Genomic DNA, 15,275 nt, shown 5'->3' with positions numbered 1-15,275 from the left:
TTTTCAGTAGATGTTGAAGACTTGTTCTACTCTGTACCCCACAATGCCTTATTTCGTTCTGTCAGAGATGCTATAGAATGTAACGGTGCAGTAGAGTTCCAAAACTCCTCTAGCGCGTCAATGGATAATTTTATGAAAATGCTAGAATTTTACCTTAATGTGACGTTTTTCTCTTTCGAGAACAAGTTTTATCGACAAAGAGAAGGGATTTGTATTGGATCCTGCGTAGCCCCGGTGCTTACTAACATTTTCTTAACCTGTATTGACAGCGCCTTGGAGCCAACTTTAACAGGAAAGGGTGTACTAAAAGTGTTCAGGTATGTTGACTATTTTTAATAGTTAACAGACTGAACGTGTTGACTTACACAGATGGTGTAAGCACTGTCCTAGACAGCTTTAAAGAGGAGCGACGGGTTGGTTTTCACGCATGAGCTATTCTTGCAGGGGCGATTGCAGTTTTTAGACATTAACATTACCTTGGCTGAAGATCATGTATGTTGGCAGTGCGCACCTCGAGCACAAAAGGAGCTTCTTCCTTATGTGTCGGCGCATTCAAAAACCGTAAAACGTTCCATTGCTAAACTTTGTCTTGAGTCTGCTCTCGTGAAATCGTGTCTGTTTCGTTATGTCTCGTATAGTGGACGATAGAACACTGGACTTTTGTTAACGGAGGTTAACTGGGTTTATTAAGCATGGAGTACACAGGAATGGGTGTGGTTACATGGAGGTACAGAGAGTAGAGTGTCTTGAGACGGGGAGGCGGCCGACCAGCAGGAGAGGAGCGGAAGAGCCAGACGCAACCTGGGGCGCGTTCTTGTACGCGTTCCAAAATAGAACGGACCGCCTCCGTTCGAAACGTCACGAAATAGGCGGTTCGCAGTGTTCGCGAGAACGAGAGGAAGCAAACAGCCAATGAGCGAAGTGGAAGCCTGCGTCACGCTTTTGACGTCTGCTTGGGGACCGTATAATATATTGAGAAGCGTTTGCAACATGTTGAGAAATATTTTGCTATTATGAGTGAGTAGCAAAATGTGTTGGTGTTGCTTTTCAAAGATTCAATTTGGAATGCAAAACGACTGAAACAAAATATTACGGTTAATGCCTTCAAATGGCGCTAGGTGGTGTCGCAGTTTTGCGAAACGTTTAGTGATGGCGCTAGCTACCACCCCGTTTCAAGCACACGGCGCGAATTTTGAAGCGGTTGGTTCAGTCGTTCAGTTGAAGCCATGGCGCTTAACGTTGAAGCACCGGCGAAGGGGCTGCGCGTGTCGGAGGCTCAGAAGGAGACGGTGGTCGCCTTCATGCAAGACCATCCCCAGCTGGCCATAAGATCCAGCGACCTGAAGCCACGCTTCACTGCTGGCGACCGCCGACGGCTGTGGCATGAGCTAGCCGACCAGCTCAACGCACACGGCCCCGTCGTTAAAACCACGGAGCAGTGCAAGAGTGGTGGCGGAAGCAGGTCTTCGAGGCCCGCCGCAACGCTGCCGCACTTGCCCAAGAACAAAGGTGAGTGACCGTCCAATGGCCTGGGCGATTTGTCCTTCGACATTGGCGTGTATTTTCAGAAGCACTGGAGGGGGGCGGCTACACGGCTTCTATGGCAGGATACTGCAGCTGACAGGGACGGTCCGCCGCCACGGCGTGACCGACCTCCCCTACCAAGAGGTAAGCACACTGCCGCCGTAATATCATGGGTTCCTGAATGGTGCCGATTTAGAGTTTGTCATTATCTGTAAGTGCTACCGTTAGCAGAACGCGACACCGTTGGTGAACAGGAAAATAGCGTAGGAGAGAATGGAAAAGCAGGTAGGTTAATGAACTAGAATCCCAGTTGGCTGCGTTTTCGGGAAAAGGGGGGTTAAGTGATTAACACAGAATTAAAATGACTTCACGGAAGTGCACGAGGACGGTAACACATGGGATCATTAAGCACTTAATAATTGCACAATATTTTCGCAAATTAGTACGAAAACTTGTAACATAGGCATTGTAACGAATAGCCACGCTTATGACATTTTCCAGCAGGCTGACGTCCCCGCCTACTCCATGGAAGTCGTCCTCGAAGACGAGGCTGCGGGCGTGAGCCCAGTGACACGTAAGCATCAGAGTAACGAGTGTTTTAATTATCGCCGTGTCTGTGCAGTTCGTAAACATTAATGTATTTACTCTACAGCGGCAGAGGATCCACCGCGCGGCGCGGCGCCTGCCGAAAGGGTGGCCGCTGCACCTGGTAAGTTATTGATCCTCAAGCTGTTAAATAAAATGAGCTCTTGTATTTTATTGAACTAGCCCAATAAGCCATCACGTGGCCATAGCCACTTTTATTCGTACCATAAAATGCAGTGCAACTGTAGAAAATGCTGTGTGCTTTCAGTGTTGCAGCACCCTGTTCGGCCACCACGTCGACAGCGACCGCGACGGGTGGACACCTTGACTACGATGTCTTCGCAGTGCGCCCGCAGCCTGGAACAGGGCGACGAGGTGCTGCAGGTTCGTAGGCCCTTTGGTGTCATTTTACATGAAGGACATAAATATTCTTTATGCTTTGTTATAAGTAAATCATGAATCTGAAAAACAAATCAGCTTGGGATGTAAACAAGAAATATGCGTTGTATAGAGGGCTCGGTAACGTGTCTTGCCACCGATCAACCGCCGGACAAAAGGTTGGTTAGCCCTGAAAAGGGCTGTTTGGTGGTGAGAGATGCATTAGAGTAGATGACGGAAGAGTAGTTCCAGCAGGTCTTTGTCTGTCCAAACGAAGAGGGCATAGCTTGTACGCGATGCTTGACACTGCCAAAGGATGCCATCAGGCCAGTGGCTCTTCAGCAGAGAGGGAATCGTTGTGCACGTTGCAATTCTTCACAACAGCAGCTTGCAGCCGTGAGCTGGTTGCGAGTAATTAGCAACTGATGCGAACAGTTCCACCATGATTATTCATTCCAGGTGCTGTGCAGAATTGAGGCCTCCACAACCCGCCTCGCTGTCGCGGCAGAGCGGACGGCAGCAGCCCAGGAGGGGATCCTGCAGGAGGTGCGCGCCATAGCGCAGAACATCGCTGAGCACCTGCAGCAACCGAGAAATTAATTTATTTTATCTTTTTTATATTTATTTATATATTTTTATCATTTTATTCATTTGTTTCACCAGTTCCGTTTGTTTTATTTATTGTTTGAGTTTCCTTTGAGCAATAGAGGAGGATTTTTTGGTTGAGAGGTGCAATGCGCGCACCCATTTTTGTTCTGTTGTTTGAGTTTCCTTTGAGCAATAGAGGAGGATTTTTTGGTTGAGAGGTGCAATGCGCGCACCCATTTTTGTTCTGTTGTTTGAGTTTCCTTTGAGTACTAGAGGAGGATTTTTTGGTTGAGAGGTGCAATGCGCGCACCCATTTTTGTTCTGTTGTTTGAGTTTCCTTTGAGTACTAGAGGAGGATTTTTTGGTTGAGAGGTGCAATGCGCGCACCCATTTTTGTTCTGTTGTTTGAGTTTCCTATGAGTAATAGGAGGATTTTTTGGTTGAGAGGTGCAATGCGCGCACCCATTTTTGTTCTGTTGTTTGAGTTTCCTATGAGTAATAGGAGGATTTTTTGGTTGAGAGGTGCAATGCGCGCACCCATTTTTGTTCTGTTGTTTGAGTTTCCTTTGAGTACTAGAGGAGGATTTTTTGGTTGAGAGGTGCAATGCGCGCACCCATTTTTGTTCTGTTGTTTGAGTTTCCTTTGAGTACTAGAGGAGGATTTTTTGGTTGAGAGGTGCAATGCGCGCACCCATTTTTGTTCTGTTGTTTGAGTTTCCTTTGAGTACTAGAGGAGGATTTTTTGGTTGAGAGGTGCAATGCGCGCACCCATTTTTGTTCTGTTGTTTGAGTTTCCTTTGAGTACTAGAGGAGGATTTTTTGGTTGAGAGGTGCAATGCGCGCACCCATTTTTGTTCTGTTGTTTGAGTTTCCTATGAGTAATAGGAGGATTTTTTGGTTGAGAGGTGCAATGCGCGCACCCATTTTTGTTCTGTTTTTTGAGTTTCCTTTGAGTACTAGAGGAGGATTTTTTGGTTGAGAGGTACAATGCGCGCACCCATTTTTGTTCTGTTGTTTGAGTTTCCTTTGAGTACTAGAGGAGGATTTTTTGGTTGAGAGGTGCAATGCGCGCACCCATTTTTGTTCTGTTGTTTGAGTTTCCTATGAGTAATAGGAGGATTTTTTGGTTGAGAGGTGCAATGCGCGCACCCATTTTTGTTCTGTTGTTTGAGTTTCCTTTGAGTACTAGAGGAGGATTTTTTGGTTGAGAGGTGCAATGCGCGCACCCATTTTTGTTCTGTTGTTTGAGTTTCCTTTGAGTACTAGAGGAGGATTTTTTGGTTGAGAGGTGCAATGCGCGCACCCATTTTTGTTCTGTTGTTTGAGTTTCCTTTGAGTACTAGAGGAGGATTTTTTGGTTGAGAGGTGCAATGCGCGCACCCATTTTTGTTCTGTTGTTTGAGTTTCCTATGAGTAATAGGAGGATTTTTTGGTTGAGAGGTGCAATGCGCGCACCCATTTTTGTTCTGTTGTTTGAGTTTCCTTTGAGTACTAGAGGAGGATTTTTTGGTTGAGAGGTGCAATGCGCGCACCCATTTTTGTTCTGTTGTTTGAGTTTCCTTTGAGTACTAGAGGAGGATTTTTTGGTTGAGAGGTGCAATGCGCGCACCCATTTTTGTTCTGTTGTTTGAGTTTCCTATGAGTAATAGGAGGATTTTTTGGTTGAGAGGTGCAATGCGCGCACCCATTTTTGTTCTGTTGTTTGAGTTTCCTTTGAGTACTAGAGGAGGATTTTTTGGTTGAGAGGTGCAATGCGCGCACCCATTTTTGTTCTGTTGTTTGAGTTTCCTATGAGTAATAGGAGGATTTTTTGGTTGAGAGGTGCAATGCGCGCACCCATTTTTGTTCTGTTGTTTGAGTTTCCTTTGAGTACTAGAGGAGGATTTTTTGGTGGAGAGGTGCAATGCGCGCACCCATTTTTGTTCTGTTGTTTGAGTTTCCTTTGAGTACTAGAGGAGGATTTTTTGGTTGAGAGGTGCAATGCGCGCACCCATTTTTGTTCTGTTGTTTGAGTTTCCTTTGAGTACTAGAGGAGGATTTTTTGGTTGAGAGGTGCAATGCGCGCACCCATTTTTGTTCTGTTGTTTGAGTTTCCTTTGAGTACTAGAGGAGGATTTTTTGGTTGAGAGGTGCAATGCGCGCACCCATTTTTGTTCTGTTGTTTGAGTTTCCTTTGAGTACTAGAGGAGGATTTTTTGGTTGAGAGGTGCAAAGCGCGCACCCATTTTTGTTCTGTTGTTTGAGTTTCCTTTGAGTACTAGAGGAGGATTTTTTGGTTGAGAGGTGCAATGCGCGCACCCATTTTTGTTCTGTTGTTTGAGTTTCCTTTGAGTACTAGAGGAGGATTTTTTGGTTGAGAGGTGCAATGCGCGCACCCATTTTTGTTCTGTTGTTTGAGTTTCCTTTGAGTACTAGAGGAGGATTTTTTGGTTGAGAGGTGCAATGCGCGCACCCATTTTTGTTCTGTTGTTTGAGTTTCCTATGAGTAAGAGGAGGATTTTTTGGTTGAGAGGTGCAATGCGCGCACCCATTTTTGTTCTGTTGTTTGAGTTTCCTTTGAGTACTAGAGGAGGATTTTTTGGTTGAGAGGTGCAATGCGCGCACCCATTTTTGTTCTGTTGTTTGAGTTTCCTTTGAGTACTAGAGGAGGATTTTTTGGTTGAGAGGTGCAATGCGCGCACCCATTTTTGTTCTGTTGTTTGAGTTTCCTTTGAGTACTAGAGGAGGATTTTTTGGTTGAGAGGTGCAATGCGCGCACCCATTTTTGTTCTGTTGTTTGAGTTTCCTATGAGTAATAGGAGGATTTTTTGGTTGAGAGGTGCAATGCGCGCACCCATTTTTGTTCTGTTGTTTGAGTTTCCTTTGAGTACTAGAGGAGGATTTTTTGGTTGAGAGGTGCAATGCGCGCACCCATTTTTGTTCTGTTGTTTGAGTTTCCTATGAGTAATAGGAGGATTTTTTGGTTGAGAGGTGCAATGCGCGCACCCATTTTTGTTCTGTTGTTTGAGTTTCCTTTGAGTACTAGAGGAGGATTTTTTGGTTGAGAGGTGTAATGCGCGCACCCATTTTAGTTCTGTTGTTTGAGTTTCCTATGAGTAATAGGAGGATTTTTTGGTTGAGAGGTGCAATGCGCGCACCCATTTTTGTTCTGTTGTTTGAGTTTCCTTTGAGTACTAGAGGAGGATTTTTTGGTTGAGAGGTGCAATGCGCGCACCCATTTTTGTTCTGTTGTTCGAGTTTCCTTTGAGTAATAGGAGGATTTTTTGGTTGAGAGGTGCAATGCGCGCACCCATTTTTGTTCTGTTGTTTTAGTTTCCTATGAGTAATAGGAGGATTTTTTGGTTGAGAGGTGCAATGCGCACACCCATTTTTGTTCTGTTGTTTGAGTTTCCTTTGAGTACTAGAGGAGGATTTTTTGGTTGAGAGGTGCAATGCGCGCACCCATTTTTGTTCTGTTGTTTGAGTTTCCTATGAGTAATAGGAGGATTTTTTGGTTGAGAGGTGCAATGCGCGCACCCATTTTTGTTCTGTTGTTTGAGTTTCCTTTGAGTACTAGAGGAGGATTTTTTGGTTGAGAGGTGCAATGCGCGCACCCATTTTTGTTCTGTTGTTTGAGTTTCCTATGAGTAATAGGAGGATTTTTTGGTTGAGAGGTGCAATGCGCGCACCCATTTTTGTTCTGTTGTTTGAGTTTCCTTTGAGTACTAGAGGAGGATTTTTTGGTTGAGAGGTGCAATGCGCGCACCCATTTTTGTTCTGTTGTTTGAGTTTCCTTTGAGTAATAGGAGGATTTTTTGGTTGAGAGGTGCAATGCGCGCACCCATTTTTGTTCTGTTGTTTGAGTTTCCTATGAGTAATAGGAGGATTTTTTGGTTGAGAGGTGCAATGCGCGCACCCATTTTTGTTCTGTTGTTTGAGTTTCCTTTGAGTAATAGGAGGATTTTTTGGTTGAGAGGTGCAATGCGCGCACCCATTTTTGTTCTGTTGTATTTGCCTCTTTCTATTTATGCTTATCCAGCTGCAATGCCAGCGTGCTTTTTTTATTTACACATTTCGAAGGCGCCTAGTCATTCACACTGGAATCGTTACAAATAGTTGTCGATTTCTGTGTATGGGTTTTGTACTGCGATATTTATATTGCTTCACTGTGTTGTAGCTTACTGCACTCATTATGAAGCGTTACCGCATAGTGTTTGCACTGTGATATTTTCATTTCGGCACAGTGAGGCTAAGGTGCAACGACTACAATGTCGTCTTTTTTTCAGAGCACCAAACTAGTCACTCTTTAAGTTGCATAGTTTCACAAATGAAAATGACCATCATCATTGCACCACACCAGTGATTGGTTTCCTCTAGTCTTCGTTCCAAGGGAGTCATTGCAAGAATAACGTTCACGTGTAACACTTTCTGGGTGCTGTGAGATTGTAGAGCCAATTATGATTCACCTGTTGTTTAGCATTGCACTACAATTGCTGCCGAGAAATGAATGCTTCTAGTCAGTGACTCATAACACTGACAAGGGAATGGACATACCTGGGATAGTCATACTTTCTTGCAAGGTCACGTAAATGTAACTGCAAGTTTTACATGCCGTGGTGAAAACGAATTGTGTGATGCTGATGTTGCAATGTTGTCACATGCTTTGCTGCCTGAAGCATGTTGTACTACAAGGTTTGTGATGTACTTGTCATCATAGTGTGATAAAGTTGACCTATCTATTTTTTGCGCTTTTACGTTAATTTACATCTACCCATTTGGACATGAGGTGACGAGTGTAATGCTGTCACTACACTCGGCGTTACATTTTGTTTGTGTTTGAATCCTCATGCATAACGCGTTACTTGCTTGCCTCGCCTGCGTATTCATGCTTGCACAGAAGTTTTGATACACCTAGCACAAGAGATGGCTAGCAAGCATATTTCCTCACTCCTACCAGCGTACATGTACCTGAGCGTCAAAATGCACAGGATGCGGCGGTTGCGTTCATTCTGATATGTTTTATGAACATTTTTCGCACCTTTTGCTGATGGTGACCATGAGTACAGAGTGCCAATCATATGTATTGCTTCATCATAGTCTGTCATGACTATGATGGGTCAAGGGATGTTTTTATTTCATATTTCATGTGATATTTAAAGAAAAGGCTGCACTTTCACGTTGCTACCGTGTTTCATGTTCCACTAGGAAAGAAGTACTTTGTGATGTGCATATTGCATAAGAGAATGCTAGCTTGGGAGCAGCAGCGAATGCAGTTCTTCACAGATGAAGGGGCATGAAGCATTGCCTTACGACTGCTTCGCGAGTACTACTGTTAATAAGTGGCAGCCTTGGAGACTTGCATAGTGACGAGGGTACAATTGTTTCCACGGCTGTGGCATTCTATTTAAAGGATTCTTTTTATAAGTGTACTTCATCATCATCCTGCTTACACCCACTGCAGGGCAAAGGCCTCTCCCATACTTCTCCAACTACCCCGGTCATGTAGTCCCTGCAAACTTCTTAATCTCATCCGCCCACTTAACTTTCTGCCACCCTCTGCTTTGCTTCCCTTCCCTTGGAATCCATTCCGTAACTCTTAATGACCATCGGTTATCTTCCCTCCTCATTACGTGTCCTGCCCATTTGTTTTTCTTGATTTCAACTAAGATATCATTAACTCGTGATTGTTCCCTCACCCAATCAGCTCTTTTCTTATCCCTTAACGTTACACCCATCATTCTTCTTTCCATAGCTCGTTGCGTCGTCCTCAATTTAAGTAGAACCCTTTTCGTAAGCCTCCAGGTTTCTCCCCCGTACGTGAGTACTGGTAAGACACAGCTGTTATAAACTTTTGTCTTAAGGGATAATGGCAACCTGCTGTTCATGATCTGAGAATGCCTGCCAAACGCGCCCCAGCCCATTCTAATTCTTCTGATTATTTCAGTATCGTGACCTGGATCCGTAGTCACTACCTGTCCTAAGTAGATGTATTGCCTTACCACTTCCAGTGCCTCACTACCAATCGTAAACTGCTGTTCTCTTCCGAAACTGTTAAACATTACTTTAGTTTTCTGGAGATTAATTTTTAGATCCACCTGTCTGCTTTGCCTCTCCAGGTCAGTGAGCATGCGTTGCAGCTGCTCCCCTGAGTTACTAAGCAAGGCAATATCATCATCGAATCGCAAGTTACTAAGGTATTCTCCATTAACTCTTATCCCCAATGCTTCCCAATCCAGGTCTCTGAATACCTCCTGTAAACACGCTGTGAATAGCATTGGAGATATCGTATCTCCCTGCCTGACACCTTTCTTTATTGGGATTTTGTTGCTTGCTTTATGGAGGACTACGGTGGCTGTGGAGCCGCTATAGATATCTTTCAGTATTTTTACATACGGCTCGTCTACACCCTGATTCCGCAATGCCTCCGTGACTGCTGAGGTTTCGACTGAATCAAACGCTTTCTCGTAAGCAATGAAAGCCATATATAAAGGTTGGTTATATTCCGCACATTTTTCTATCACCTGATTGATAGTGTGAATATGGTCTATTGTTGAGCAGCCTTTGCGGAATCCTGCTTGGTCCTTTGGTTGACGGAAGTTTAAAATGTTCCTGATTCTATTTGCAATTACCTTAGTAAATACTTTGTAGGCAACGGACAGTAAGTTGATCGGTCTATAATTTTTCACGTCTTTGGCGAAACGAAGTGTACTTCGTTTGTGTTTAAATTATCATAATCTGTCGGATGTGTAGATTGGGAACATTGACCATCCGTATGGAGGTGCACTTGTTGTGTATACAAATTTTTTAATGTATTTTCCGCTGTACAAACACAGCCCTGTGATAGCCTAAGGGCACTGCACTTTGTATAAATAAATTATGTATTATGAAAACTCACCATTCCTGTGTCCTTCAGAAAAGGTTGACAACGGCGCTGCGCTGCTCCCTTCCTCTGAGGAACACGTCGCGTGGTGCCAGCACCTGGATGTCTCCTGGCTCCTCTGGCTCCTCAGGTGGTGGCACTTCCCCACCATAATCGTCCAATGTCCAGTCGCCCGCGTCCAAGGCAATGTTATGGAGAGCAACGCATGCATAAATGATTCGCGCTGCTCTATCGGGGCTGTATAGCAGTGTCCGAAAGCGCTGCAAGCAGCGGAACTTGCTTTTCAACACCCCGATACATCTCTCCACAACATTGCGCATGGATGCGTGCTCCTGGTTGTAGTGGCCTTCAGAGGTGGTGCCGGCATGGCTGCCAGGTACTGGAACAAGCAGCCATGGCTCGAGAGGATATCCTGAGTCTCCTGTTACAGAAAGGGACAGTTGAGTGCTCTGCCCTAGTTAGGGGTACGCATTACGAATACTAACCAAGCAGATACTCGCCAGGCTGCAGTTGTGTGGCTAGGCGTGCACGCAGTGGATTATGCTGCCACACCCAAGAGTCATGGCATGAACCAGGGAACCGGGGGTCCACAACAAGGATGCGAAGTTCCGCGGTGCAAACCTGCAATGGGGAGCAATACAAAATACCGCTGCAGATATGCTCGAAATCCGTTTTGTCATTGATATGCACAAAAGAATACACGTACGCTGGTACAAGTAGCAGACTGTTTCAGCCATAGGCATGCACAGGGTCTTGCAATTGGGGGGGGGGGCAATGCGCCCCCCCTTGTGTGGACGCCTATGGTTCGCACTAATTATAGCTAAATGAAAACTCGAGGCCCGATATTGCGCAAGAACCCCCATACGAGCCAAAGACAGCCCATGCAATGGTTGTAAGTACTTGCGTGTTCAAAATGCTTCCATCGTGTCTTCCCTACAGTGTATCCATTTCTGCTACGACTGCTGCCCAACTAAAACAATTTTGGAACGGCAGACTGATTATGCACAACACATGGCACTCACCATTAATCCCGACATGTGGGATTTCAACGAGCTCGTAAACAGTTCCCCGCATGTCCTCTTTTAATCGTTACATTACTTGTTATGCCAGCTTGGGCATTAAACTGAACAAGTGCAACTATGGGCGAGTAAAAACGGCGACAACAGTTTGAAGTAAAACATTCCAACGGTACTTACGACCATGACGTTTAGGGCGTAATAACCCTTTCTCGACATGAAGCTCGCCGTGTCGGCCGGGCTCAGTCCCTCTGGCTTCATGATGGCGATCAACGTGCCGTCGACGCACGCTAGCACGCCTGGGATGGCGCCGCGTCGCGCGAACGCCGCCTTAGCCTCATCCTTGGCCACGGAGCAAGAAATATAGGAGTGGAAACTCCGCTGTTTGCGGCGACCAGAAAAGGTCACAAGCCCGCGGATATATTTTCATGCTGGCGGCACCTGGCGGCATGGGAAGAAATTACCGCTGTTTCGGTTGCCAGGGCAACCGGTCGAGTGTTGCTCCCGTTCCGCCGCGCGCGCCTGACTTCTACTGAGGGCACTCTCGCGCGCTTCTTTACCGCTTGTAGCCCGAAGAGCAACTGCTGCTACGCTTCAGCCATTTGAGCACAGTAAAAAATAAAACGCGTTTTCCATGACAGCTATAAGATGATACGTAGCTTCTGGTTGTAGCCAGGGCTATCTTGCTCCGTGGCGGGCGGTTTTCGTTTTTTTGCGCTTGCGAAACTGATGGCTATCTCGTTCCTAATCGCTCAAAGGGCGACCGCTTCTTTCTCGCTCTAGTGCTCACAGGGGTGCGCTTAGGAAGGATGCCGCCGTGCATGTGTTTCCGTTCCTTTTCTTTTTTATAAGACTCGCGAAAACTAGTTGCCCTAGCTGCTTGGCGATAAGAGGAAGATTAGCGGATGTTTGCCACACGTGTTGCTTTTTTTTGATGGGCACACAACAAAACAGTTTTCTTGAGTGCGCGCACCTACGCAGTTCGGTTACGGCGTGCCCGCTGAAGCAAACACCCGTGTCGTCTGCTTGTCGTCTGCTTTGAGCGGGTGCCGCCGGAGTGAGCGCCGGGCGCTGCTTTTTTTTTTCCGCTGCTGCTTCTACGACGCGCCGCATGGTGCCGCCACTGCATAGGGTGAGTTTCACCTCCTATATGTCTTACTCCGTGTCCTTGGCAGACGGTGCGAAGGGAAAGTCCACCAACTTTCTCCGGGCAGACACGCCCAGTCAAAAAAAATTAATGGGTCCAATTGGAGAAATACCACGGAAATGATGGCCTCCGTCACCTCGTGAATGGTGCTGCTCACGGCCGACTGTGCCATGCCTACGTGTTCCTCGCGACCAACGCTCCTCTGGAAGCTTCCGGTGGCGAAGAATCGCAGCGCGCACAACACCTTCCTTTCTGCGGAAAGGCCACTCGCTCGCTGGCATCCAATGATGGGGTCAAGCTCGTCGCACAAGCTACGCGCTGTTCGTTTGGACAGACGAAAATACTGCCGGAACTCTTCTTCCGTCAACTCTTCAAATGCATCGTCTACCTCGGGTCGTCGTCTCTGCGCGACTGCAGCAGCCGCACAGGCGACACGAAAAGGCACGCCAAAGAAAAACGCCATGTTCTCCAACTGTTGGGAGCGCGGAATCGGGTTGAACTGGATACATCATCATCATCATCATCATCATCATCATCATCAGCCTGGTTATGCCCACTGCAGGGCAAAGGCCTCTCCCATATTTCTCCAACGACCCCGGTCATGTACTAATTGTGGCCACGCCGTCCCTGCAAACTTCTTAATCTCATCCGCCCACCTAACTTTCTGCCGCCCCCTGCTGCGCTTCCCTTCCCTTGGAATCCAGTCCGTAACCCTTAATGACCATCGGTTATCTTCCCTCCTCATTACATGTCCTGCCCATGCCCATTTCTTTTTCTTGATTTCAACTAAGATGTCATTAACTCGCGTTTGTTCCCTTACCCAATCTGCTCTTTTCTTATCCCTTAACGTTACACCTATCATTCTTCTTTCCATAGCTCGTTGCGTCGTCCTCAATTTGAGTAGAACTCTTTTCGTAAGCCTCCAGGTTTCTGCCCCGTAGGTGAGTACTGGTAAGACACAGCTGTTATATACTTTTCTCTTGAGGGATAATGGCAACCTGCTGTTCATGATCTGAGAATGCCTGCCAAACGCACCCCATCCCATTCTTATTCTCCTAATTATTTCCGTCTCATGATCCGGATCCGCCGTAACTACCTGCCCCAAGTAGGTGTATTCCCTTACGACTTCCAGTGCCTCGCTGCCTATTGTAAATTGCTGTTGTTTTCCGAGACTGTTAAACATTACTTTAGTTTTCTGCAGATTAATTTTTAGACCCACTCTTCTGCTTTGCCTCTCCAGGTCAGTGAGCATGCATTGCAATTGGTCCCTTGAGTTACTAAGCAAGGCAATATCATCAGCGAATCGCAAGTTACTAAGGTACTCTCCATTAACTTTTATCCCCAATTCTTCCCAATCCAGGTCTCTGAATACCTCCTGTAAACATGCTGTGAATAGCATTGGAGAGATCGTATCTCCCTGCCTGACGCCTTTCTTTATTGGGATTTTGTTGCTTGCTTTATGGAGGACTATGGTGGCTGTGGAGCCGCTATAGATATCTTTCAGTATTTTTACATACGGCTCGTCTACACCCTGATTCCGTAATGCCTCCATGACTGCAGAGGTTTCGACAGAATCAAACGCTTTCTCGTAATCAATGAAAGCTATATATAAGGGTTGGTTATATTCCGCACATTTCTCTATTACCTGATTGATAGTGTGAATATGATCTATTGTTGAGTAGCCTTTACGGAATCCTGCCTGGTCCTTTGCTTGACAGAAGTCTAAGGTGTTCCTGATTCTATTTGCGATTACCTTAGTAAATAGTTTGTAGGCAACGGACAGTAAGCTGATCGGTCTATAATTTTTCAAGTCTTTGGCGTCTCCTTTCTTATGAATTAGGATTATGTTAGCGTTTTTCCAAGATTCCGGTACGCTCGAGGTCATGAGGCATTGCGTATACAGGGTGGACAGTTTCTCTAGAACAATCTGTCCACCGTCCTTCAACAAATCTGCTGTTACCTGATCCTCCCCAGCCGCCTTCCCCCTTTGCATATCCCCCAAGGCTTTCTTTACTTCTTCCGGCGTTACCTTTGGGACTTCGAATTCCTCTATACTATTTTCCCTTCCATTATTGTCGTGGTTGCCACTGGTACTGTATAAATCTCTATAGAACTCCTCAGCCACTTGAACTATCTCATCCATATTAGTAATGATATTGCCAGCTTTGTCTCTTAACGCATACATCTGATTCTTGCCGATTCCTAGTTTCTTCTTCACTGTTTTTAGGCTTCCTCCGTTCCTGAGAGCATGTTCAATTCTATCCATATTATACTTCCTTATGTCAGCTGTCTTACGCTTGTTGATTAACTTCGAAAGTTCTGCCAGTTCTATTCTAGCTGTAGGGTTAGAGGCTTTCATACATTGGCGTTTCTTGATCAGATCTTTCGTCTCCTGCGATAGTTTACTGGTATCCTGCCTAACGGAGTTACCACCGACTTCCATTGCACACTCCTTAATGATGTCCACAAGATTGTCGTTCATTGCTTCAACACTAAGGTCCTCTTCCTGAGTTAAAGCTGAATACCTGTTCTGTAGCTTGATCTGGAATTCTTCTATTTTCCCTCTTACCGCCAACTCATTAATCGGCTTCTTGTGTACTAGTTTCTTCCGTTCCCTCCTCAGGTCTAGGCTAATTCGAGTTCTTACCATCCTGTGGTCACTGCAGCGCACTTTGCCGAGCACGTCCACATCTTGTATGATGCCAGGGTTACCGCATAGTATGAAGTCTATTTCATTTCTAGTCTCGCCGTTCGGGCTCCTCCATGTCCACTTTCGGCTATTCCGTTTGCGGAAGAAGGTATTCATTATCCTCATATTATTCTGTTCCGCAAACTCTACTAATAACTCTCCCCTGCTATTCCTTGCGCCTATTCCATAATCCCCCACTGCCTTGTCTCCAGCCTGCTTCTTGCCTACCTGGGCATTAAAGTCGCCCATTAGTATAGTGTATTTAGTTTTCACTCTACCCATCGCCGATTCCACGTCTTCATAGAAGCTTTCGACTTCCTGGTCATCATGACTGGATGTAGGGGCGTAGACTTGTACAATCTTCATTTTGTACCTCTTATTAAGTTTCACAACAAGACTTGCCACCCTCTCGTTAATGCTATAGAATTCCTGTATGTTACCAGCTATATTCTTATTAATCAGGAATCCGACTCCTAGTTCTCTTCTCTC

At 45.8% G+C, this 15,275-nt stretch overlaps 1 protein-coding gene across 1 annotated transcript; it reads right to left on the bottom strand.

The window, feature by feature from the left end:
• Window positions 1–9,963: 9,963 nt before the first annotated feature.
• LOC139057785 (putative nuclease HARBI1) lies at window positions 9,964–12,560 on the bottom strand. Its single transcript, XM_070536542.1, has 3 exons — window positions 12,210–12,560; window positions 10,420–10,555; window positions 9,964–10,355 (listed from the first exon to the last, which is right to left on the bottom strand). Exons 1-3 carry the CDS (start codon window positions 12,558–12,560, stop codon window positions 9,964–9,966), a joined length of 879 nt encoding a protein of 292 aa, XP_070392643.1.
• Between the last annotated feature and the right edge of the window lie 2,715 nt (window positions 12,561–15,275).

Source organism: Dermacentor albipictus, chromosome 3 (assembly GCF_038994185.2).
Source record: "Dermacentor albipictus isolate Rhodes 1998 colony chromosome 3, USDA_Dalb.pri_finalv2, whole genome shotgun sequence".
NCBI lineage: Eukaryota > Metazoa > Arthropoda > Arachnida > Ixodida > Ixodidae > Dermacentor > Dermacentor albipictus.
The sequence above is the reverse complement of the archived record's forward strand: the minus strand, read 5'-3'. Positions and strand labels throughout refer to the sequence as shown.